Source organism: Bos taurus, chromosome 18, assembly GCF_002263795.3.
Source record: "Bos taurus isolate L1 Dominette 01449 registration number 42190680 breed Hereford chromosome 18, ARS-UCD2.0, whole genome shotgun sequence".
Taxonomy (NCBI): Eukaryota; Metazoa; Chordata; class Mammalia; order Artiodactyla; family Bovidae; genus Bos; species Bos taurus.
This window is the reverse complement of record NC_037345.1, coordinates 25222427-25249929: the sequence shown is the minus strand read 5'-3', so window position 1 is coordinate 25249929 and position 27503 is coordinate 25222427. Positions and strand designations below refer to the sequence as shown.

At 39.0% G+C, this 27503-nt stretch overlaps 1 protein-coding gene across 2 annotated transcripts in view; it reads right to left on the bottom strand.

Annotated features, from left to right (window-relative positions):
• Positions 1-7: 7 nt before the first annotated feature.
• RSPRY1 (ring finger and SPRY domain containing 1) overlaps positions 8-27503 on the bottom strand; it is a 37348-nt gene continuing 9852 nt past the window's right edge. For both annotated transcript variants that reach the window (NM_001083734.1, XM_015475765.3), the window contains exons 2-15: positions 25254-25758; positions 20713-20765; positions 19921-20033; positions 18683-18809; positions 17939-17997; positions 15278-15344; positions 14614-14745; positions 13631-13746; positions 12551-12694; positions 8168-8279; positions 6536-6638; positions 6022-6174; positions 3746-3850; positions 8-1566 (exon numbers count right to left, since the gene is read on the bottom strand). In NM_001083734.1, coding sequence (NP_001077203.1) covers positions 1470-1566; positions 3746-3850; positions 6022-6174; positions 6536-6638; positions 8168-8279; positions 12551-12694; positions 13631-13746; positions 14614-14745; positions 15278-15344; positions 17939-17997; positions 18683-18809; positions 19921-20033; positions 20713-20765; positions 25254-25603 — 1731 coding nt within the window. In that variant the 5' untranslated portion in view covers positions 25604-25758 and the 3' untranslated portion in view covers positions 8-1469. The remainder of the gene's footprint in view (positions 1567-3745; positions 3851-6021; positions 6175-6535; positions 6639-8167; positions 8280-12550; positions 12695-13630; positions 13747-14613; positions 14746-15277; positions 15345-17938; positions 17998-18682; positions 18810-19920; positions 20034-20712; positions 20766-25253; positions 25759-27503) is intronic.

The window sequence follows — 27503 nt, the reverse complement described above, 5'->3', positions numbered from 1 at the left end:
TGATATCTTAAGTCAAAAAAGGCAACAAATGTTTTATTTATTCAATGCAAATTACTGTATTTACCACAAGCTAAAGAAGAGAACATATATATATATATATTTATATATATATTTGAATTTATGGAAGACTAAAGACATGGAAAAAATCCAGCACCCCAACAAGTACAGCCAGGAAGGAAATCAGCTCTGTAATAGGACGATTTAATGAACTACAAACAAGAAACGGTGGGGAAGGAAGAAAAAAATGTGCATTGAATTTAAGACATTGTAAAACTGAGAAGACATATTTACTATTCAAGTATAAACTCAGTAAGGACTTGGCATAAATTGAAAGGCAGCTGCTGAGGTACACCATTATAAAATAAGTTCTATGAATTTACAATTCTACCTTCCAATTTTCTGGGAGAAAAAACCAAACTCTTGAAGGTCTTCACCAGAGACCCTGAGAGGGAATAACACTTTTGATGAAGACATAGTCAACAATCCATGACTGAATTTACTATTCAAAAACATGTATTTATTTTAAACAACAGGAATACGTGCTCTCAGACTGTCCGCTAAGAGTTTTTGAGACTATTAGTTCAAGAGTTTCAAAGTATATTACTTCCAAAAACAATACTGATTTTAAAAAATTATTTTAAACAAAAACCAAAAAGACCTGATTTGATGGTACCTTAAAAATACCTTAAATACCAAATTTTCTCCAGTCTAACATTGCAATTAATTTAAGAATTCCTCCTGCATTGTTAAAACATTTTTTTTCCTCACAAAATGTGGGTACTGAAATTGGATAGAAACATCATGAATGTGAAAATACCACCAATTTTCTGCAATTAAAAAAAAACCAACTAGCATGTTCTTTGGGATCACTGAAATATCAAAAATTGGGTTTTGTTTTTTTGTCTACAGTCTGTGCACCCTCTTTCAGGCCCTCCATGTTGCTTGTAGTACTGACCTGTGGGATTCTAGTTTTACAGCTTCAAGTCTTGCAGTGCAGTATCCATGCTTAAGATACCAGTGGCTCTCTGACCAATGGGAAGTGATGCTTTACCCAGAAACGCTGTCATTTACTTCTCGATAATGATTTTTGCCCAAAATAAAAACTTTAGACTATGAGACAAAACATCCTGTGTTACACAAGCAAATGAACCCAACCTGGAGAAATCCAGTGTGGTTTCAGCACTCAAGAGGGCATTGTCTCCTGTTGCTTTTCATGGAATTACCATAGGCCTAGCTACTGGCATTCAGCTTTCCTTGGCCTTAAAAGGAATTTCTCAGGGCTAGCAGTTTGGGTTAGATTCTAGGAGAATTTTGTCTTTGATAAACTATCATTTCTTTTAGCATAAAATCTGGCCATGGCTATAAGTTTCAATGTGCATACAACTGATTAGAGATTTTTTTCTTTGTTTTTCTTTTCAACATTGGCTGGAATTGAGTAGAAATAAGTCCATGAGGCCTCTTCACGTGTGTCATGAGATATGAGAAATCTGTCTGACTCTAGTCACTATTTCTTTCCGACACAATGGGCAGGTCTCCAGTTGCAAGGCACAATCCATGCACAGATCACTGAGGAGAAAGACATAGATACCAGTTAGGTCCGTTCTTCAAAAAGTCAGACTGACGATGTGCTGACTCAATGGAGCATGTTAACTGAAAGGGTAATAATCACACATGGCTGAAACATTAAGTAAATATATAAACAGTGAGTCTCTCTTCCACTTCTGACCTTCAATCTTCCTCTTCTGAGGAATAAGTTAAAAGTTCATGTGCATTCTTCCAGAAAGTCTGGATATATACAGCCTATGCATAGAGATGTGTATCTGTAGGTAGAAATACAATGCTATTTTTCTCCCCCAGACAGTTAGCTATCTGTCCCATTATCATTTGTTGAACAGTCTGTCTTTCACCAGATTTGACATAATGTCTTTATATTTTTCTTTATAAGTAGTATTACTTTTGGGCTTCTGTTCCATTACTGTGTCATTCTTTTCATATATTGGGACAAAACTATTAACTTTTTTTTCCCCTCAAGGTGGCATTTTACACATATTCTTTCTGTTGTTTTTTTTTTAATTTTTAAAAATTTATTTATTTTTGGCTACACTGGGTCTTCGATGCTATGTGCTGATAGCAGGCATCCTTGTCTGGTCCCTCGCAACTCTTGGAAGGCTTCTAGTGTGTCCCCCTTAAAAAGATGCTTGTGTTTGAGATATATGTTTTTTTATATTTTAAAGGAAGTATCCATCCATCCTTAATGTATACTTTTATTTCCTATATCCATTTCTGTTTTGTAGTAGTCATTCGAGATGGATATTGAATTTTTAGCATTTTTGCAGAAAGTATTAATTCTCTGCTTCACTGTCCCTTGGCCTACTTGAGAAATTACATTTGATTAAATACATTTGAGAAATTACATTGATTTCCTATGTTGCACTAACCTTGCATTCCTGAAATAAACCCCTCTTGGTTGTGTTGCTGGGTACTAGTTGCTGATAATTTAGGATTTTTAGGTTTATATTCATTCATTCATTTTTGTGTTTCATCAGCTTTTTGTATGATTAACATGCAGGCTTTGTAAAAAGATTGTGACTTTGCTATTTTCTCTGTGGTCTGAGAAGTTTATATAGAATCCATCCATTCCCTCAGAGTTTGAAAGAATGTACTTGTGAAACCACCTGGGCTTTTAGCGGGGAAGGTAAAGGGGGAAAATAATTTCAATTTCTTTCATGGTATTAATAGTAGGAATGTTTAGATTTTCAGTCTCTATTCTAGGGGGTGGCTCATGTCATTCTGTTTAGCCAGATTTCCTTTCTTAACCTCTACTCAATGGAACTGTTGTTGCTGAAAGTGGAGCTAGACTTTCTTATAATTCTTTTAATTTCCTATTCCAACTTTGTTCTAGATATGTCTAGTGTGGAGACTGTGGTCATACTTAAGATACCTGATTCTAAGTTTTTAGATTTCAGCCCTCTTATTGTGTACCAAACCACCAATAAGGGCCAGAGCGTTCAAAGAAGAATAAGCCCAGATCCTGAGGAGTTCTGGGCTACAGAGTTGATACAGGGAGACCTGGTAGCTAAAGCTATGTGAAGAATAAGAGCAAGGCAGTGTATGGGGTGGGCTGAATTACAGGGAGCTGGTCTGGAACACTGGGATAGAGGTACTGCTCGTATATAATCAGCACACATGCCTGGGCCAGGCCAGGGTCAGCACACTGCCCAGCTCCTCTTTCTCCTTCTAACCTTAGTTGCGAGGCCTTTTTAGGGGACTGTTTTACTTGCTACTCTTGCTGATGTTTAAACACTCTATTGTACAGGATCCAGGCTGTCCTCATTTTCTAAAAATGCAGAGTGGTTAGATGGTAGGGTGGTGCTGCCCTCTCAATGCTGAGGAGGGTGAAGAGTAAGTACATGAGAAGGCTCTAAAACGAAAAGGGATTTCCTAAGAGACCTGTAATTAGCATTAAGTCTTTTACATTTTGGAATGAAAAATGTGTTAAAAATAAAGTCCTGAGTAAACAAAGTAAAACAAAACAAAAACATGGGTCTTCCATATCAAGAAGGTTCTTCTATTTCAGGTACTTTCTGGAAGACAGGCTTGGCAAACTCTGAAACCTCCTTCAGGTTATTATGAACTTTGATGAACAGCTAGGGAACTGGTAACACTGTAAAAGCAATTCAAGAACAGGTAGAACTTTGTCTACTGTAATGTACACAAGAAGAAATAACCAAACAAACCCTCTGACCTGTGTCCACATGGCTTCAGTTGCGTGTCCGCTACCTCATCGCAACACAGGGAGCAGCAGTTTTCCCGGATACTGACTTGCTTCAACAGAGCAAGACGCCTGTGCCTGAGTAGAAAACACAGTTGGAAGTTCATTTTATCAACAAATAAGTGGGGTCAGTGAGCAGTGATGCATATGAAATGCCCTGAAAATGCTCTGTACATGGGAGTCATTCCCTAAGCTCTGTTCAGTAAAGTTTTCACACGAGACATCTCATTTCAATCTTACAATGATTTTCTAAAACAGAAAATGAAGGAGGCTGGTCATTCTCATCTTACCTGGGGGCTCAGCTGGTAAAGTGTAACACATACACAGAAGTAAACTGCTTTCCTGAGTTCTGTGGTGGGAGCTCTAGCAAATTAATCAAACCAAAGGTGGAGGGCATGGGAGCCTCCAGTTACAGTGAGTTGGTCATGACCTGGACTTGTGACTGGCATCTAAAGTGGGAGGAAAGAGCAATCCTGTAGGACTGAACCCTTCTCCAGGGGGGGTCTGAAGCTATTTCCAGGTAGATGGTGTCAGAATCAAGTTCACTGCTCAGTAGTATTGGAAAACACATGTCAGACCATTCTGGTAGCAGGAAGAGTTGTGAGAGCAGAACTTTCTAGTGCAAAGACCTTGGGGCTATAGTAGCAGACCTGGTCTATTTCAGGAGCAGCAAGGAGGCCAGGATGGCTGAAGTAGCAGGAGCACAGGGGAGAGTGCAAGAGGTCTAAGAAGTAGTGGAGGAGAAGAGGGGACAAATCCTACAGCGTCTGCTGAGGTTCAAGCTTTTACCTTAAGTGAAAGAGGAAGCCACTAGAGTCTGATGAGCAGAGAAGTGCATGATCTGATTTATGTTGTAACAATCATTCTGGAGGCTGTGCTGAACAGACTGAAGGGGTTAAGGTGGGAACAGGGAGACTAGTTTGAGGGCAGGAACAACCCAGGTAGGAAACTGGAAGCTTTAGCCATGGTGGGAGCAGGGAGAGGGACCAGAAGTTGTTGGCTGGGATATATTCTGAAAGTACAGCCCATAGGATTTGCTGAACAATCCGTCATAGAAATGGCAGAAACTCATACTCTGCCTTGTCAAGGATCCTCTAGGACTACAGCCAGGGAAACAGAATCGACAGTGGAGCTATTAACAGAGAAAACCGTAAGACAAGCACGTGGCTGTGAGTGGATGACTTTTGTAGCTGAGAGGTGGGTATATATATTTATATGGTGCTTTACTGTGCTATTCTTTTTTTCTTTCATGTGTATTTGAAGTTTTCCATAATAGTAAGTTTTCCATAATAAAAAGTTTAAGAAGAAGAAGAAAAAAAAGAATGAATGGAACAAGAGGTAGAGACAGAGAGGATTTACAATATGGAACAATTTACAAAATGCCAAGTAGAAACAGGGCCCTGATCTCCTACCCTGAAGTCAGAAAAGAATTCTATTCCTATGAGTAAAACAGGCAACTTTGGCATTAAAGAGGCCATTTAGTTAGTCTCCAACAACTTCTGTGTTGGTGTCACTGTCACAGAAAACAAAATCCCAATGCAGCACAGGACTGCCAAGCTGGTAACTCTGTTCTTATCCAAGGCAGACTGCACTTTGGGCACCAAAATCTTAGGGTACTGACAGTACACAGAAACCACCCATAAAAGATGACTTTCTGACAGTTGGTGCCTATTGCCATCTGACTTTTGGAAAGTTTAATTCTGCAGGGGTAGTTAACTAAATGCTGAAGCAGTTTTAACTAAGGTCAGCTTCCAGGGGAACTCTTAGATGGATCAGTTGGAACTTTCAGGGTGTAGGTGAGAAGACAGACCTGTTTATGGGCCGCATCCAAGAAAGGCTACATAACCAAGTGATGGGGTATGGCAGATGAGACAGGTGTTACTTCACACTTTCACCAGGAGGAATTTAAAGTTCTTAGCATCCCTGTCAGGCGGTAAGACAAGATGAAGAGGAGTTCTCAGAATGAACCTCAGATCTCTGAGCTGGGAAATAAATGGCCCTTCAGTTCTTGGGATATTACAAAGGCTCTGTTGCAACAGGCAGGGCTGTCATCACTCTGTGACATTTTCTGGTTCATCTGGAAACTGCTGAGCCACTCTCAAGCTTTGGGACACTGAGTCCAAAGTAACGTACAGCCCAGAAGGGCTTGTTACAGACCTGCTTTTTAAGCCAGAACAGGAGCTAGGATTACAACGTTACGTTATAGACACCCTTAAGGGTGCAACAGGCCAACACTGCTGATTCCTTACCTTGGCAAAATGATTTTCTCTTCAGCTGTGAGGAAGGCGTAGTCATTAAAAGTGCTAAATTTCATAGACGGTGGATATTTGAATGGTTTTGCTCCAAAATTGAACTCACATTGCTGATATGACATGAAACTAGCTGCTGCAAAAAATCCAGATCTACAAATAAAAATGAGTAGAGATCAAGAGAATTCATAAAAACAAAGTGAAGGTCATACACAAAGCGGTCTTCAGAAATAAGCTGGAGTAAGAAATAAGTCAGAATAAGTCGTACCCAGGCAGAAAGAAGGGTGGCATTCTGTTTACTAAACTAGACGGCACTATTAACCAGAGAATATCCTGCTCTTATCTTCCTATATCAAACTCTGGGAGAGTTCTAGGTTATGATCAAATGAGTCCCCAATTACTTGAAGTACAGTGATTTCTCACACAACTGACTATAAATGGACAGTCTTTTTTTTCTTGAGAGAAGGACATTCCATGCATCTACTTGAATTTTTGATTGAGAGAAGGTACTTACACAGTAGATGAAAAGACTTGCTTCTCAGGAGGCAGCTGGTTGCCATTTAAAAAGAAGATCATTTGCTTTTCATTCAAGTCTAACAGAAATCCTACCGTGTCTCCTAAAGGATGAAGTGGAATACTGTTAGGACGGGAAGATTCTGCTGTCTCAAGGGTTTTGATATCATTGTATTAAGTCTGTTTTTGTGGACCTATACTCAACATACTTATCTTGCTTCTTCTGCAACTGATCTGACCCCTTTACATCAATATTTGGAAAGGAAAATGCTGCCAATTAATCTATGAAAAGTCATCAATTGTAAGATGCATCCCAATTTCAAAGATGTGAAATGTGGGGGCAATGTGCATTCTTGGACCAGTAAAACATGGTAAGATCAAAATCATGAACTTTGCTTCTCTGCTGAGATTTAAAATTCTGAGAGGGAATTCCCTGGTGGTCCAGTGGTTAGGACTCTGTACTTCCAATGCCAAAGGCAAGGGTTCAATCACTAGTTAGACAACTAAGATCCCTCCTACAAGACTGCATGGCCAAAAAAGAAAAAAAATTTTCCAGAGGTTCCATCTGCTATCGTATGACTCTATGTCTTCAGTACAAGGTGGGGTGCACCAGGAGGCCCCCTGAGAATACCACCCTTGATGCTGTGGTGTGAGGCAGAAAAGCCCTGTTTCACTGTATTTAGTTGGGGGTAAAAAGACTCACTCATCTTAAATCCTTTGCTCTAAGTGTTGGACAGATCAACTGTGTGGTTCTAACTATGCTGGTTTGAATCTTTCATAAATAAATGTTTTCATGGGTATAAGGCCTTGGATACAGCAAACCAGTTGGAATACAAATTGAATGGGGCAAAAAAGATGAGGCTGTTGATAAGATGTATTCTTGCTAAAATCCTCATGCTTTGACTGAGAGTCCTGGTAGCCTCTACCTTTGCAGTGTCCTGAGCCTGATGTCTGGAGAGCTGAGGCTGGGCAGATGTTTTTGAGGCCAAGAGTGCTCAAGTCAGCCTGAAAAGTTGCATCTAGAGGGGCCCAGAATGTGTCCACTGAATAGTGCCAACACTCTGAAGAAAATCTCATTTTATTGGCATTACAATTTCAGTGTCCTTAGTATCTCCACAGCTGCTCTAAGACATATACCCAGAGAGGAAAGTGGAATTCATATTAATCCGAAGAATCATATGAATCTTAATTCATATTAATTAATCTTAATTAATAATTTCCCCACTAAATTAAGAATTTTATAGTCTGAAATGTTTTGCTGAAGCAAGGGCTCCATCAGAGGTGAGTATCAGGAGAGTACTGTTCTACCTGAGAGTACTACCACACCCATGGTAGGGGATACAAATGCTAATATCCCTTCCCACACTTAATCTTTTTCCATCAAAACATTTTTTTAAATTAATTTATTTATTTTAATTGGAGGCTAATTATTTTACAATATTGTCGTGGTTTTTGCCATACACTGACATGAATCAGCCATGGGTGTACATGTGTTCCCCATCCTGAACCTCCCTCCCACCTAACATTCCATCCCTCAGGGTCATCCAAAACATTTTAAAGCCTAACATAATGCCTTGTCAGAACTAAATGTCTTAACCTAGTTGATAAATTCATGAAGGAGAGGAATGCATACCTTCTTTCCAGCATGGGTGTAGGTGCGGCTTACTTCTGGCGTTGTACCAAATCAGCTGCCGGCAGCCGTCGTATGCACAGGAGTATTCATCGTCTCCGATGCCATAGCCTTCCTGGAGGGAGATAGGGCCCAGAGATTAGTGAGGCTCTGCCTGCTGTGTTCTGGGAAAAGTTAAGTGTGTCTTTTATAACCATTAAGCTGGTGGCTGGAATTCTAAGCTTTCTAGATGAAGTGAGAGAGCCTATTATAGTTCTTAGAAGGTACCAAAATTTTGACATGGAGTCAGAAGACAGTATGACCTCACCAACAAATACTTCCCAAGTTTCACATCTGTTAGTTTATTTAATTCTCATGAACCACCTTGAGGCTGAGAGTATTGTATTCCGTTTTAAGAAGAAATAAAGTCTCAGAGAGGTCAACCATCTTGCCCAAGAACACATTACTAGAAAAGTCAAGTTTGGACCTTGGGATTTTCTGATTCCAAGGCTGGTGTGGGCAAATACCTTTTTTGCCTGTAGTACACTTCAAAACACCCCCTTGCTCAGAGATGTTAAACCTGGGTACAACAGAGAGGCTATTGTGGGTAATTAGCAAACAGGTATTCCGAGATATCTGAACATTATATAGGTTCTTGGCAACTTCTTTTATTACTTATTGCCTTTTAATTGTTTAATAATTACTTTTATTGTTAACATAAAAGGGTGGTAAGATCTTAAGAAATTATTTTGAGCAGTTATAAGAAAAAAATAGAACGAATAGAGGAAACATGCAGACCAGACAATTGCTATCTTTAAGGCTCAATGGTGAAAGATTCTAGTAGAGAAGGCCACTGAAAATGTTGCCCAGATCCAAGTAAGACTTCAGATCCTGGGGATGGCCTACTTATTCTGTGCGATAATGCAATCAGAAGATAGACTGGAACGAGGGCTCCAACACACTCCTTGATTACTTGGACCACAACATACTGAATTCAGATGTGTGTTCTCCAAAGTGAGAATTAGTTGTTCCGAATGCACTGCTCAGACTACTCAAAGGTTAAATGAACCTGTGTAAATTCTCAGAATATTCACCAGTCTATTAACAGAAAGAATGCCTTGCTATCCCGTTCAAAGCCTGAACAAGTAAAAAAAAAAGTAACGATAAACAAGATAACTATTCTGTAGGTGACCTGAATAAGACCTACCCTTTAGCTTCTCAGATTAATGATCTATCTCCAAGCCTAACACTTCATCATCTTTTCAACAGCAAAGCCCAATCAGTAAGAGTTAAAATAAGAGGCACCACGAATGGACTTCAAATTTTCAGAAACTGGGTGTGTCCTAGGAAAGACTAATTCCACAAAGCCACACCGTGTCTGTACAGGCAAAAAGATTCAGAATCACCAGAACAACGTCCATAGGAAGCAAAGTTTTAAGTACAGTAACAATATGAAAATGCTGTATTTGGGGAAAGATATATCAGACTTCATCAATTTCTAACCAACCAGTACTTAAGTCAGGGAAAAATGTTTTATTTTTTAAGGAAAGAAATTAAGTCTATCTTAATTTGGATAGACTTATCTGGAGGGATAAGAAAATAGTATTCTAAGTTTCTTGAGAAGCCAAAGTTTTTGCAACTCTATGGCAGAAATTAGTTTCATCCACGAGATAAAATGATCCAGCTTCATTGGCCATTAAAAAGAAAACCTGCAACGTTCAGTCTCATATATACTACTCTCAGACCTGCAGTGTGCTGCCATATTAGGAGATACACAATTTATAAAGCTTTCTCCCAAGAGAAGTCCATATTTCTTCTAGTCTTGGGACAAATTTTTACTTCCAAATGAGACAACTAGCTAATTCTCTGAGATTATCCCCATTTTCAAATGCAAAGAACACAATTATTGAAGAATAGGAAGGGGAATGAACTCAAGTCCTAGTTTCTTTTTGTCCCAGTCTTGGTTTCAGTTTTCTTGCCTGTGAAATGGAAATTATAACAGTAAAAACTGTTGTGGGAATCAGATGATAGGCTTTAAAATGAAGTGCTCTGGAAATTAAGATTTTTTAAGTCCTAAAAAAATCATCTTAAGGACATAATTTGGAGCAGACTATCTGTGTAATTGATACTACTTTCTTTAAATCAGTCCCCAAGTTGGGCACTAGAAGACTAACTGGCATTGTTCTCCAGTCCCTCTTATTTTTGACTATGTGGTGCCACCAAAAAAGCCTCATTCTTCCAGGTTTTAATTAAGGCCTAGTCAACTAGAAGGCCCTGCAAAGGGAAGGTTCCCAACAAAAGCAATGGCTGTTTAGGGTCCAGTTTTCCATCCTGGACAAAAATCCAGACCTGCCCTTTCCATGGGCCCTCTTCCTCTAATTTGTCTCTTTCCAGTGAGCAGTTTAGTAAAATGTCATGAACAATTCCAGGATGCTGTACAGCCTTGCTAAAAGGGTGCTTTAGAAACTATCCTTATGGCAGGCAAAGTTTAGTTTGACTTTGTTGGATCACTTCTAAAACCCATCCTAAGACCTTACATATGGGATGGGAGGCTATATTATTTATTTATTTTTAATTGGAGGGTAAGAGGCTATTCTAGTCAAGGCTATGGTTTTTCCAGTGGTCATGTATGGATATGAGAGTTGGACTATAAAGAAAGCTGAGCACAGAAGAATTAATGCTTTTGAACTGTGGTGTTGGAGAAGACTCTTGAGAGTCCCTTGGACTGCAAGGAGATCCAACCAGTCCATCCTAAAGGAGATCAGTCCTGGGTGTTCATTGGCAGGACTAATGTTGAAGCTGAAATTCCAATACTTTGGCCACCTGATGAGAAGAGCTGACTCATTGGAAAAGACCCTGATGCTGGGAAAGATTGGGGCCAGAAGGAGAAGGGGACGACAGAGGATGAGATGGTTGGATGGCATCACCGACTCAATGCACATGGGTTTGGGTGGACTCCGGGAGTTGGTGATGGACAGGGAGCCCTGGCGTGCTGCGATTCATGGGGTCGCAAAGAGTCAGACACGACTGAGCAACTGAACTGAACTGAACCGAAGAGGCTATTATTTATTTTTATTTATTTATTGTTTTATTTTTGGCTTGCTGGGTCTTTGTTGCTGAGCGAGGGCTTTCTCTAGTTGCGATGAGCAGGTTTCTCATTGCAGTGGCTTCTCTTGTTGCAGAGCATGGGTTCTAGGGCATGTGGGCTTCAGCAGTTGTAGCATGTGGGTTCAGTTGCACTTCCTGGGCTCTAAGAGCACACTCAATAGTTGTGGCACTTGGGCTTAGCTGCCCCATGGCATGTAGAATCCTCTGAGACCAGGGATCAAATCCATGTGCCCTGTACTGGCAGGTGTATTCTTAACCACTGGATCACCAGGGTAGTCCAGATAAGAGGTCATTATTTAGATTAATAACAAAAATAAGTCTAAGGGTATTTTCCCAGCTCAAAGGGTAAAAATCATATGGCCACAAAATGTTCCTGATCTAAACTGGATTAATTCCAAAGAGCTTATACTATGACTATGAGAAGGAAGCTGATTGGGTTAGACATTGCTGCTGCTGCTGGTGCTAAGTCGCTTCAGTCGTGTCTGACTCTGTGCTACCCCACAGACGGCAGCCCACCAGGCTCCTCCATCCCTGGGATTCTCCAGGCAAGAACACTGGAGTGGGTTGCCATTTCCTTCTCCAACGCATGAAAGGGAAAAGGGAAAATGACACGACTCTCAGCAACCCCATGGACTGCAGCCTACTAGACTCCTCCATCCATGGGATTTTCCAGGCAAGAGGGTTAGACATCATAAGCGTATAAAGCAGCAGGAAATGAACATCTGAAGGAAAGCAAAGAATCCTAACCTCTCGAACTCAAGTAGAAGTGGCCCAACTCTGCTTCCTCTAGTGGATTTAATCTCACCTTATATCTGATAGCTTTCTATAACAAAAGATAAGTACTAAATATCGAAAACAAATATGCCTACAAATTACAAGATAAAGGTAAAGTGAGAGGAGTCAAGCCAACATTTAGGATTATATGAAAGGAACAGAATTCCTACAAAGTTCCTAAAGCTTAAATGCAAGGTAAAAACCATCACTGATAACAATATAAAAACTGAGCCAAAGATGTGGCTGGGGCTGGAGCAGAGCCTAAAAAAGAAAAAGAACACATGTAACCTCTGGGTGGAAAATTAACATGAACTTAAAACTTGAGGGGAAAAAAATAGCTGAGGTCCACTTGTGTTTTCCTATTTCTGAATCAGTTTGTAAACCTGATGTTGCAGATTTGGCACCATGTGGTTCAGCCCAAGGAATGATTACTGGGCAAACCTACTTGAAAAATGAGTATGCACCACCCACTTGCCAAAATCACCCGCTGCTGCCCGCATCTGTCCAGGTCTCCACAGTACTCACGTGGTTGAGGAACTTGCTGTCCCGTGTGGCCCAGCCGATCTGCATGACGCCAGAGGTGACCACGGTAACTTCATAGTACCATACCCCAGCGTCCACACAAAAGGTGCAACGCACACTTTCGAAAGAAGAAGCATCGCAGCGAGCCTGGCAAAATCAAAGGGCATGGCAGCCCACCATCAATGCCTGAAGACCACCAGAGATAACAGACTGCTCAGAAGGTGGAATCTATCCTTTCTCATTACAGCTCCTGCTGGACTACTGTCTCCTTCTCTGTGCATCCTCAGTGACAAAATATACAAAACTGAAGGAAGGATGGTATTTTACGGTTTAGTTTCCATGGAGTTCCAGATTGAAAGGACTGGAAGACCTCAAAGTAAGAATTAGTGAAGGCTACTGGCTTCATTTTTAATTACTTACAGAGTTTTGCTCTCATAGTAGAATCTTTTACAAATGCATAAACACTGCCTTAACCTGTACTTGTTAGGGAGGGAGATGAGGGAGAGGATATTGAAGGGTATAAGACGGAGTACCTAAAAATAAGCTAAAGCAGAAAACTACATAAAGCATTTGGTAAGATGTAAGATCAAAGGGCTGTCTGCAGCCATTCTTCAAACAGCTCTTTAATCTTGACATGTCTAGTGCCTAAAGCAGCTGTATATAAGCGGCTCTTTCATTAACCTTCACCCCCCTCCCCCCATCAGCAACATTTCCAACATGCAGGGAGAAGGTAAAGTGCTAGATTGAATATAACTGGTTATACAGGGATTAAAAAAGAAAGGGCCTCTTTTAGACATACTAGTCTTTGTACCTTTAACTGCATAAAATAGAAGAGATTAAAGTCAGACATTTAAACAAGTCAATAAACATTATAGCACTTACTATATGTATAGGATCATGTGAGATAGGAAAGAGTATATAATATCTCAGATACTCTCTCTTCTACCACTTCTACCTCTAACCACTCTCTGAGTATGCAGTAAACTTCCATCTATTTTGCAAGGATTGCTTTTGTTCAGAATCAGGGCATGAAAATGAAAACAAGATTTTCTCCCTAGAATGGTCCATCTATGGAAACTTTACCTCCAAGCCATGAGGCGAGATCTTCAGGTACTCGCTGACATCGTTGCTATTCAGCATGGCCTTAATGCTATTCAAGTCCACTTTCTCATAGGTCAGCTGCCTACCCTCTTTTAAAACTGCAAAAGAAGAAGTGGGCACATTTCTAAGGCAGGCTATTGTGGAAAAACTGTTGTCATCGCTGGCTGCCACTCTTGTTAATAAGTGGAGGTGCTCAAAAATGGCAGAATCAGTAGACATAACCTTAGCTTTGGGGCTGCATAGCCATATGAAGATTAATTAGGCAAATTAGTAAAGGCAGCATAGGTAGGTTTATATTTCTGTTCCTTATTGTCATTTTTTTGCATGCAGCAAAATCCAAATGGTACTTTTTTAGAATTATTCTTTAACTGGCACTACACAGGCTGTGCACTGAGCAATTCCCCACAATGTTGCAGTAGGAGCAGGGGGACTGTGCTAACTATGGGGCAGGGGAAGTGAGGACAGAGCAGCAGTCTAGTTTTAGTTCTTGCAGCCCTTGGAGGAGAAAAAGAATAGTTGGGAGCAACTCTTAAGGTATAGATATGATTTGAGTTTTGAAGAGCAATGCTGGGATAGGGAAAAGAGTAAAGAGAGGGAATTCCAAGTTGAGAGGAACAGGCCCAGAGATAGAAGTGACTGGGAACTGCTTGTAAGACAGTGAAAAGAGTCTGTGTTGGGAAGAGTTGGATTACACAATAGTATCTGATTGGTGGCCTGGATGTAGCAGGAAACAGGAGACCAATAACAATGTCTGAATAGGAGAGCACTGCAATTAGAAGCATTCCTTCCATCTAATTGTCTGAAGAGTCCCTAGGATTCATTACCGCTAGAATATAGCCAACCTACCAGTAGAGGACTTTATATGGAAAAACTCACACTGTCACAAATGAAGACGAGTGATCCTATTTAAGAAGTGGATTCGGAAATGAAAACAGGCATTTTAATACAGGACAACTCCTACTTACAGAGATTGTCTAAACTCCACTGGGCACAGAAACCAACTTGACGTTTCAGATAATCAGGATCATCAGTCCAGGACTCCAATGTGACAAGCCGGTCACTAATACTGGATTCAGAAATAGTCAATTTATTTTCACCTGTTTGGGAAGACATAAACCTTAAATTAACCACGGAAGAGTAGGAGGATTTGCTGGGCAGATTGATGGAGGGAAGGAATAGAGAGAGACGATTAGAGAATTTTGAAACTATACTAACGACAAAGCCCAAGAGCTCTTTTTCTAGAAGGTAGCAATATCATCACTAAATTTTCTAGCTATAAAAAGTGGCTAATCACGGTCACCAATTTTGATTATCTTTAGTGAGAAAACAAACTGTTGCCTTTGTCACCATACTATAGACCTTGAGATGTTTATCTAGACAAATCAGAATGTATGCATGTTATTTATTTAGCTGCACAACTTGCAGAAGCTTAGTTCCTCAACCAGAGACTGAACTTAGGGCCACGGCAGTGAAAGCCTAGTATCCTAACTACTAGGCCACCAAGGAACTCCCCAGAATGTGGGCATATCTTATGGGGTTCAAAGGCATCAGCTCATCCAGTAACTAAGAAAAATTAACATTTTTAACAGGCAATATAGATCATTAGTCCAAGAAGTCACTTATACCTACTTGTCTGTGCAAACTTTTCCAGTGCGATAAGTGCAAAAAGCATGACTGTGGGGTGGGACTGTAATTTCTGAAAGACAACAAAAGATAAATATATACATACATATATATATATATATCATTGCCCTTCTGGGGTGACAATTTCCTCTTCTTACCCATTGTGTGCTAGACTTTTGTTTTGGAGCAGTCATAAAAGTTTTACTCATTCAAGTTCTTGATTATCCACTTGCTACTATTGTTAGTAACTGACCATGATGGTCTCCTAAAATCTTATTGTCTTGTTCATTTACAGATATGGAAACATCAAAAGTATCTTGTTAAATGAACTATTTTACTTAGTAACATTTATATTTGTTAAATGAAAACTTTGTTAAATGAAATCATGCTGATTCTTACATTCATTTAAGCAAGCCAAACAGAAGCTTAGAAGTGTAGCTAAAAATGGCTTTTTTATTCAGAACCCTAAAAGGAATCATTCATCACTACCAGGTTCCAAAATTATAAATAATGAAATTAACAACTCATGGCTTCATTTTCAAACTCATGGCTTCATTTTCAATCTGTTCTCAGAACCATTCATCACTACCAGGTTCCAAAATTATAAATAATGAAATTAACAACTCATGGCTTCATTTTCAATCTGTTCTCTGAAAGGAAGTCTACAAATGCTGATTGTAGGTGGGCGAGAGCAACAAGTGAGCTCTTTCAGTTACAAGCTCTTTCAGCAACAAGCAAGCTCTTTCCGTTACACTTAAGTTCACATCACATGTGTTCACATTTGAAGAAAGGTCTATCTGCTTAACATCACATCTGCTCCCAGCCATCCCTCCCTAGTTATGTTGCTGCTGCTGCTGCTAAGTCACTTCAGTCGTGTCTGACTCTGTGCGACCCCATAGACGGCAGCCCACCAGGCTCCCCCGTCCCTGGGATTCTCCAGGCAAGAACACTGGAGTGGGTTGCCATTTCCTTCTCCGATGCATTAAAGTGAAAAGTGAAAGTGAAGTCGTCCAGTCGTGTCTAACTCTTAGTGACCCCATGGACTGCAGCCCACCAGGCTCCTCCGTCCATGGGATTTTCCAGGCAAGAGTACTGGAGTGGGGTGCTATTGCCTTCTCTGCCCTAGTTATGTTAGGAGCCTGCAAAAGAGCTCCAGAACATCACCTGGTTTCCATTCACTCTTCTGGTGCCCAACTGGGTTCTGCAAAGCTCTTCCCTGTTACAAGCCTGTTTAGCACTCTACTTCTTGCCATAACCATCCTCAATCCCTCTGTCTGGCTTTTCAGACCCTGAGCCCTCCCTACCTGGCTACTCAGTCTATATCCTCCTGTCTCTGAATACTGTCTTCTGATCAGACAATTCTCTGTAATATGCTGGGAACACAGCCATTTCTGGCTCTGGGCTTCTGCCAGTGATTTGCCTTTAGCCAAGAATCCCATTTTTAAAAAAACTTTATTTAAAAAAAATTTTTGGCCGCGTCATGTGGCATGCAGGATCTTAGTTCCCTGACCAGCGATCAAACCTGTGCCCTCTGCGTTGAGAGGGCACAGTCTTAACTACTAAACTGCCCGGGAAGTCCCGAAGCCCATTTTTCCTCTCCTGTGTGCATAATTAAATTCTCACCCTATGCTGTGACCCAGGTGAAGCTTTACCTTTATCAGGAAGTCTAGCTCCCACAATTCCCAGTCCCCATCACCCATACCTCCCACCTCCCAGTCACTTCTCAGAATTCCTGGCACTTGGTCTGAAGGAAGGGGTTTTGCCCTTGATCATATCCCACCATAAAGTAGAGGCTAATTATCTTGTCTGAGTAGTTTTGTTCCCTGAACTAATCAGGAAACTTCTTGAGGGAGAAGGACTGTTAGACTACTTCTGTATTTCTACAGTGCTTACTTAGCATAGTGTTAAATGCTTTAAGTACATATTATCTAGGTACTGAAAATATTTTTCAGATTTTGAAAAAGGCCAATGAATAGCAGTCCTGCAAAAAATGACTCTAAAAAATACAGACCAGACAAGCCTAGTCCAACAGTGCAAGAGATCTGACAGCATAGCCTTGGCAAACCACAAGCTTCACAGACCATACACCAAACAACAATAATTTCAAGAGCAGTAAGGGAGCATGCATTGGAGAAGGAAATGGCAACCCACTCCAGTGTTCTTGCCTGGAGAATCCCAGGGACAGGGGAGCCTGGTGGGCTGCCATCTATGGGGTTGCACAGAGTTGGACACGACTGAAGCGACTTAGCAGCAGCAGCAGTAGGGAGCAGGGAGGGATGGAGGAACAGAGAGATTTATATACACTGGGAAACTGACCTCACAGTTTCCTGGCTTGGAATGCTGTGTAATTTTGTTTCTATTGTGGAGGTTCCTACTACCATTTGGCAGACTCTAAGGATGCATACAAAAAAGCCAATCATAGCACCTATCTTATGACTAAATTTAAAACCAGACCAACTCAGCTGTTTTTGCTTGTAATAAATTCCTATCCTGCCCTTACTTTTTTTTTTTTTTTAACATAGGAGGGAATAGATAAACACTCAGGAAACACCTGCAAATAAAATTTATAGCTGATTCCATTCTCTGTGCCATTGGCTAAGCTGGCAATGTTAGACAAATGCACAGTTCTAGATGACTAAGAATAACTAGCTTTGCTGTCTCACTTACCAGACACTGTAGCAAATATTCCAGTATTCCTGGGCTAAGTAAACCAATACTTGCAGGACCTAGACAAATGCAACAATCACTGGATATAATTAAATGTGTCATATTATTTGAATTGGTAACTAAGACCAACAAAATCATAGAACTCTTTCATCTAGTTAAAATTTATAAACTGTGTATATATGTATATATTAGATTCAATATCATATGAGCTTAGCCTTTTCTGTTATTTTTAATTTTTAAAGCAAATAAGCAAAGTTTTTTTTTTTAATCTTGGTATATGCTTTATTCTCAAAATTGATAAGATTCTAAAATTTATAAACAAATGCAAATGGCTACATATGTAACAACCAAGACAAATTTGGAAAAAAAGAAAGCAAAGTTGAAGAATTCATGTTACTACTCATCTGTATCTTGGAGTATGTATAATTATGGCTGATTTTTGTTGCTGTATGACAGAAACCAACAAAACATTGTAAAAATTAAAAAAAAATTTTTTTAATTAAAAAATAAAGATCCTGCGCCTGTACTCAGCAAGGTGTAATTAAAAAAGAAACTTATCAGTAGAGGTCCATTATCAGAAGAGACTTTGGGGAGAGACATTTTTACCAAAAAAAAAAAAATAAATAAATAAAAGAAAGAAAAGTATTTCTTGTATTAATAGGAAAACTCTTTGTTTTAAATTTCCATCTTCCCCTTAATGTCAAACAACTTAAGGTTTTCCTTGCGGGAGCTTCCCAGAGTTACCTGCTAGTTTCTCTGCCAAGCAGCCTAGGACTGCAGATGTGTTCCTGTGTTTGGCAGGATGACCTGAGTCCTGGCAAGCTACTTCTCCATTTAGGTTGAGAATTTCAGTCAGTTTTTGGAGTGCATCCTAAAAACAAAACATACAAGTGGATCTGATAAATATATGACTTAGGCTTTTTATCCCCAAGGTAATTCTTTGACACAAAAGTAATAACCAGGTGTTAAATTAACTCAGAATTACCATGCAAACATGATAAAATATACCCAAAGGATACCATTATTGATGGGAAATATTATTTGATAAATCTGAAAGTTTTCTTATATGAATTTCTAGATAACATTTCACTCAAAATGTACCAGTTGTATCAAATATATCTTATATACTCTTGGGTCATTAAACAGACTAAATCCACCCAAATGCCAATATGATTGATAACAATAGGGCCTAGTGATATTGAAATAGAAAGTTCCTTAAAAAATATTTTTTTTTTATCAATCAAGAACAAATATCACCAGAATTTTTAAGGCAAATTGTAATAGAAACCTCCTATAAGACTAAGCAAAGGTCAATTCATCAGTGACAAGATCAAAGACTTTTTCCCTTTGTCCATGTTTTTCCATGTTGGGCCTAAATATGTGGGCCTTAGACAAATGAAAAATGCCAGAATCCAAAATTTTTAAGAAAGGATTCCATAGACCATATGGAATAAGGCATTGAAAATTTGATACTTTTGTTCTAACTTGGAATAATCAAAATTATGCCAATATACCAATATTAAGACTCAAAAGTGCTTTTGGTATAATAGTTTTTTTCTCTTAATAGAAAATATTTAAAGAAAGTTTTGCCATGAGGAAATTGTTTTAGAGAGAGAATCAGCTTAGCAATTGAACATTCCCTTCAAATTTCAAAGAATTCCATTATAGATACCTGGGTTGGACCCATACACTCTTACAGAAAAACCCAAATGAACTTTTTGGCCAAGCCAATATAAATGCTCCCATTTTTGACATTTTAAAAATTTTAAACTAAAGTTTTTGAGTAAACTACTTATAGATAGAGGATGTAACAATTCATGGGTAATAAAAAACATGTTTATACAATGAAATTAATATTAAATAAAACAGACTCAAAATACTATATATAAAGAGGAAATGCATTATACCAAATGTTCTTTGTGGTCATTCATCCTGTGTTTAAGCACAGATGTCAGTTTCATAAAAGATAATTATTAACTTACTTTAGTGGGCAATGGACATTCATCTAGTAATAATGTTATAACAGCTGGTCCCAGTGGATCTTCCAATGGAATAACTCTAATTAAAGACTGGACAACGTCTAACCATCCTTCATCTAAGAGCAAATCAAGAAGATTATATGATAAAGTCGCTATTTTTAAACTGTGAAAATATATAACTTATAACACAAGATGACTTCACATTAAAATAGAACCATTCTTGGAGAATAGAAACATCCTATAGCTTTTAAGCAGCTAGTATCTGGCATGGACATGGTCATCAATTGCTGGTTATCATGGTAGAAACAAAAATCCTAATTTACAGGAATCTGGTGATTTAGGGGTATCTTTATTTGAAGAAAATTCAAGCTATGTTTCTGGGTTCTCAAATTATGATTAAAAGTTTCCAGCCTTTATTTATGACACAGGAGTTAACTGAGAAAATTAAGTATCTAAAACAGTTGGCTCTATTTTCTGAATGACATTTAGAAAATTGAGGAACAAAAAATCATCTTCCTCATTCTAGAAGAGTTATAGTCAAAGATCTGTCAGTGCCAAAATAATTTTAATAATTCCAGTGAGATAAAACCATTACTAAAAGATGCAGTATATACTCAGAATACAATACAGTGCTTTTAATTATTGCCCTTGTGCAGGAAAATTTCCATAGACTAAGGGCTTTTTTCCTCATCATGTATGTTAAGTATTTTTGAAGTATTTTTTTTTAAGTGGCTACATTTCTTCATGATCATTAATTAATCAATTAGGAATACTTTTTAAAAACTTAAAAAATACCTGTTTCTGCCATTTCGTGCAATGTAATCATTGAATAGGGAGGTTCCTGATCACTGAAAAATAAACATTCAAGACATCAAACTTGAAGAAATAAGAAATGACAATTTCAAATAGAAGTTCAAACTGGAAGTATGGGGGGTAGAAAGAGAAAGAAAGGAACACGAATGAATGTAGAGAAAGATGGAGGAGACAACCAGAGCTATAATCTTTAAGGACAAATGCACACCACATGTACTTATTTCCAAGGTCACTGTCCATGACAGCCCACAAACATGAACAAAATGGGCAGAAAAGCACATGAAAGGACCACCGTGTGGCCTGAAGTCAAAGCACAGGACTAACACTGAGAGCCAGAGCCCACTTTCAGTTTTACCTCTAACAGCCCAATGCCAATAGAGACAAGGCAAGGAGACCAACATCATCTTCCTCATACATACCTCAAGAAGTGTCAGGAAGGCAAATGCAATCCCAAATGAGGACTTACAGAAGCAAGGGCCTACATAACATCTTCGTTTTTAGGTGGTGTTCTGGTAAATATCACTATATGCTTAAACTTCATAAAATGAGGTTAGAAGGAAAAGAAACCAAACTTAATTAGTCATTGCTCTAAAATGGCATTTTCCTCTTAATTCAGTGGATTTTCAAACTGTAATCTCAGGAATTCAAAGAGATGCTTTAGGGGAAATTTAAAAATGAAGGAAATCTATTCCACCAAACTGATCATCTAATTATTTAAAGAATATACTCACTGCTTATATTCACAGAGCCATATATTGTGGCTCTCTGTTTCACTGTGAAAAAAGAAAAAAAAACAACTATTGTCTTCAATCATTTAATCCTCAGAATAACCTTGCAATATGGGAATTACTCAGTTCATGTCAGGTACTCATTAGGTGCCAGTGTTGGACGCATCCTATTCCTTTTCAAAACAAGGGAAAATTCTTATTTAAAAAAATTGTATTAAATGATATAACTAACTAATACAAACACTGCTCTGGGGCAATCTGGCAATAATGAAATTAAGTATGCATATATTCACCAGTGCTAGAGAAATAATTACACAGGTACATATGAGGCTATTTGCTGCAATGCTATTTGTACGAACAAAAATTCAGAAGTAGTAACCTAAGTGACTGTCACCACATTATTGGGTAACAAAATATAGTGCTTTTGAGCATACAACAGAATACTCCGTAGCAGTCTCAAACACAATGTTGAGAGGAACTAAAACCAAAGAGATTTCTCTAATCGTTAAGTAAATTTTAAAAATCATATACAAAACAATATATATAAGCTTCCTACACAGACATAAACATATGTCAGGCAGATTAGAACATACCTTAAATTCAGAAGAATGGTTACCCACTGATATTTGGATGTGGGAGGTAAAAAGGGACAATGTGATTAGGGAAGGGCAAAATAATAAAAATGACAAGGTCAGTGACCAGTAAGGAATATGAGTACCTGAATTCTATACAGACACACTTAAAGGACACGCACATCCCTACCCTCAAACAAATAATATAAAGACCTCCCTAGTGGTCCAGTGGTTAAGAATCCACCTTGCAGTGCAGGGGCTGTGGGTTTGATTCCCAGTTGGGGAACTAAGATCCCACATGTCACCGGGCAACTAAGCCCGTGGGCTGAAACAACTAAGACCCAATGCAGCCAAACAAATAAAACACAAATACTATATATAAAAAAAGATGACGACAAAAATTCTTTGTGGAACAGAAACAGAGCAGGAACTTGTGGCGGGAGGCAAATGCTAAAACCATAAGATCACTAAGCTCTGGGCCAGGAACTAGACAGAGGTCACCAGGAGCTTTACACCTGCAAGGCAGGTAAGGGGGACCAAAGCCCCACTGTTGCAAAGGATGGAGCAGATTTATCAAATCAAGTGGGAACAGCATTCCCCTCTCAGTGAAAGGAGTTGAAAAGCTCTAAATAGTAGCCTGAGCTGCAGCTGACATAAAGTTGCAAGTCTCCAGTGACAGAAAAAGGCAGAGAAAGCCAGGCAGCAGGGCCTGGGCTTCCTAGAGTGGGGTGGGGCCTCAGAACCACCACTTTTAGGCTCAGTTGTAGCCTGAAGGCCCCTGGGCCCCAGATGGAGACAACAAAAGTGACAGAGAGAAAGGGAGAAAAAGAGAGAACACGCACACACACACACAGAAAAAACTTCCATCGAGAGGAGCCTGCAAATTAAAATTCCAAAGTCATGAGAATAAGTAACATTAATACCATCAGCGATCTGAGGATATAATACTAAGAAAAAAAAGCAAAAGAGTTGAACTTCAGAATGATTTTTAAATTAAGTATATATTTCAAGTGTATTTCCTATAGCAACGCTCTCACTATGCCATTAGGAACCATGCTGTCCTCTCAAATCAAGGTCATTCTCTTGTAAGTAACAAGAGGAGAACAATAAATATTAAGATCGTTTTATAAATGTGATATCTGCATACATCCTTTTACACATATTCTTACTAAGCCCATCTGTCTTGTCTTCTATGTTTTAATAGCCTTATAAACTTTGTAGGTTAGCAAATTCTTTTCTCTATAGCAGTTTCTCAAAAAAAAAGCTCTGTAACTATGTTTACAAACTCTCTGAACCTGATTTTGCCATTATGTTCTCCAACATGTCCCTTTATAGTTGTTCTGCACCTGCCAAATTTTTCCATTTTCAGAAGAGTTTTCACTGTAATTCAGTAAAAACAGGTTTAAGGTAAAAGTTACCCTATTATTCAAGTGTACACTACTTGCCTCGTAAGTCCACTTGTAATGTGTAATACTGTTCTGAAGCTTAGAAATAAAGCTCCTGCTTTGCCCCTATACTCTCTTAACCACCCTATAAAAAATATGTGGAAGTCTATTCTGTACCTGTTTTCCCAATGGGCTTAAATAAGACTGCTGTGGTTTACTTCCTTATTTGGGAAGGACAATTTTTCATTACAATTTCACAGCATGCTTTAAATGTCACCATGAAGAAACTTTACATAACAGTTTCTAGACCTGTGCTTGAATTTAGGGGATGTATGTGGCATAGATTTATATTAAATATATTTCCTATAAACATATTAAAATGATATTAAATTCAGATACCAGAACTACTTCAAAGGCAGGTTTTAATAACTTAGGAAGGCCTTTCTGAGATGGTTACAGAGCATATATGTAAGAATATTTCCTAGCATGCTCTATAGCAGAAAGAAAATGTGCAAAATAAATTTATTTCTATGAGGACAAAAAAAAACCCTCAAAATAATATGCACAGGTATATCTTGGTTTATGCTATTATTTTTCAGGAACTAAACAAAACTGTTTTCTCATAAACGTGATTATCAATATTTAGATACTTAAATATACTGGCAGACCCTGAAGCAAAAAGAACCCAGACAGAACTTAAAAAAAAAAATCTATCCTCTATTGAGGACATGTTCTGTACAAGGCACCATTTGTATCTGTGCTCAGCCACGTCCTCTTTTTGAACCATGGACTGCAGCCCACCAGGCTCCTCTGTCCATGGAATTCTCCAGCCAAGAATACTGGAGTGGGTTGCCATTTCCTTCTCCAGGGGATCTCCCTGACACAGGGATAGAACCTGAGTCTCTTGTGTCTCCTGTATAGGCAGGTGGATTCTTTACCACTAGCGCCACCTTACTAGATGATTTATATATATTTTCTCATGATAATCCTTGTCAGAAAGTATTAATTTTTTTTCATAGATGAGGAACCTGAGGCTTAAAGAAGTGATTTGCTCAGTGTCATGTAGCTAGTCAAGGGGCTGGGCCAGAATCTGAACCTTTGTTCACTACAGTTCTAAAACTTACTGCTACTTTCTGTGCTTTACGGTTGAGTTAAAGTACTTCTTTCAACTTGAACAATGCCCTTTAATCTCAGTTATTCAACCTGGGATTTTGCACTTAGACAAAGCAGGGGAAGAAACAAAACAGGGTACAGGTGTGTCCTGCCGTTTCTTTCAATTTCCGTTTCCCAAATGGATCTAGGAAGGGCATCTAAGGGATATACTGGTAAAAGAGGGAGAAGGATAGAAACTCTCCTTGACCTACGTCCTTCCATTGCCAACAGAAGTTGTATGCAGCTACATTCTTGGTACAGTGGGGTCGCAAAGAATCGGACACGACTGAGCGACTGAACTGAATGTTCTTGGTAAAACAACTTATCTTGAATCTCCAGTTATTACAGCAGATAGCCAAGCAAGATAAGAGTGAGTCTTCACAAAACCATTTCCTCTTGTAGGTTTCAACACAAACTCCATATTGACTACATTCCCCAATAGAGATCAAAGCTTTCATCAGTGTATTCTGCTACAGAAATGTTTAGACATTTCCAGACTGGAGTAGATATTAGCAAGTAAAATGATCAAACCTTATAATTTACTCTCATGAGAAATGAAATAGTCTCCCCCTATGAGTAATGAGGCTTGGCAGATATATCTTAATGCACTGAAGGAGTCCAAGAGTTATGATTCCTGGCATAAGGCTTTTCATTAGATAGGAGGTGACCGTGAGCCAGATACTTACTTATCTACAAGAGTCCGTATGACTGCCAGTGTGTCCAGCACTAGCCCGTCTACATTTTGTTTTTTTCTCCTTGGCTCATGAGGTCCTCGGCCTCTCCTTGGTGGCCGAACAGGGTCCCGGGGCTGGCTCCTCATGTCAGCGGTGGGTACTGCGCTGTTATCAGCCTGTTGCTGCTGGGTGTCAACACTGTCTTCTGCTCCACTGTCGTCTCGGCAGATACAGGAATTGCCCATGGTCGCAGTGGCACTTCTAGTCCCCAGGAAGCGGGCTATGTGCTCCTCAAGAGTCAACAGCAGACCCTGGCCAAGGCTTCTGCTTGCTAAGAACACGGCCCAGCCAAAGACAATCATTTAGATAGTTTTCAGTTTTCCAAGTACTGTTTTCATAATCTGGAGTTGAGGAACTTGCATCCTATTTGTTATTAACAACTGAATGCTGAAGAAAGTTGCAGAGTTGATCTCCAACATTATCAATTATAAGGAATCCTGGTCATCCAGTGGCAGTTCTAAAAGAGAAAAGGAAAATGAGTCAAAGGTTTCTTGGCTACTCAATTACTCAAACTTTCCTAGTTTGATTTTATAGATATTAGGACTACAGTGAAGAATCATCTTTGGTTATTTTTATAGGCTTCTGATGCAAAGAGATGTCTTTATGTAAGAATTAACCAGTGATTTCTTTTTATCATTACAGTATAAAGTTGGTTGCTAAACCACATCCTTGTAAACTACAGGCGTTACAATAGATTTTTTTTTAATGTATTTTTCTATCCATATAGAAATACATTAGAAGAATGTATGCAATTGCTTTAAGGGCTCCTTTTGTGGATTAAAAAAAAAAAAACACTATTTTTTGAGTGTATGAGAAAATTTAATATATTTCAAATAAAATATCTAATTATAAATGTCTGTTGTTTAAAAAAAGTTATGATACAATGTGATAGCACCCACTTGATAACAATAATACAAGGATAGTGTTCCGTTTAAATGACCAAACTGCATAGATTTCCCATTTGGAGGACACTTGAGAATTCACAGAGATAACACAAGTAGTTACAAAGTTTTTCCTTTATGAAAGCAAGACTTTGTTTGGGGAAGGTCAATATATATCACAAGGTTACATTTTTCACAATGATAAGCTTGCTGCACATGTCTGCTGCAAGGTTAAGAATAGGGAAGCACCAATGACTCGATGGACGTTGAGTCCGAGTGATCTCCAGGAGTTGGTGATGGACAGGGAGGCCTGGCGTGCTGCGATTCAGGGGGTCGCAAAAAGTCGGACACGACTGAGCGACTGAACTGAACTGAATGATCTTTGTCTGAAAATACTAAGCACCAGGCTACCAGGCACCAGGTCAGCACTGGGAGAATAAAGAACAAGATACAGTCCCCACCCTCCAGAAATTTGTGGATGGCCATTCTCATCCCACACAGCATGTTTATCATTAAAAAAAAAAAAGCCTAATGATAGAGTCAGCCCTTCATTAAGTTGAGAAAATCTGGTTAGGTGTAAAAGGAAGTAAAGATTTGGAAGCAGGAGACTTAACACAGTAGCAAAGGATGAAAACAAAATCATGTGGAGACTTGAAGACCAGGACCTGTAAGGACACTAACAGACACATAAGGATTAGAGACTGGTATGGAGTCTCTATGCAACATTTGCTATTTACAAATAAATCCTATCTTGAGCAATGGCTTAGGGATAGATATAAATATTAATAAAATAACTTGGTGGGATTAGAAGCAAGAGAAAACTTGTTTCTGTTATTTTGGACAGATTTGCAGCAAATTCTTTCAAATATTTGCCCAGTTTAATTACTACTCATAAGAAAAAAAGGAAGGATTTTTATCTCCATAAAAATTCTTTATATATATAATACTTAATCTAATGTAATATGTAGAGAGAGGGGGAGGGGTAGGGGAGGGGAAGAAGGGGAGAGGAGAGGCAATGATAGACATTATCTCCCTCCAGAGTACCAAGAAATAAAAATTCTTTATATATATAATACTTAATCTAATATAATATGTAGAGAGAGGGGGAGGGGCAGGGGAGGGGAAGAAGGGGAGAGGAGAAGCAATGGATAGACATTATCTCCCTCCAGAGTACCAAGATAGCAACAGCTGAGCCAAGTATAAGACCACAGATGTTCTTGGTTCTTCCAAGAGAGTCAGGCCATCTTCAAAATTTGGAGATTGTACTGTAAAGCATGTGACTGAAGCATAGGTAGGAGAGTGATGCATAGATTCAGCTGAA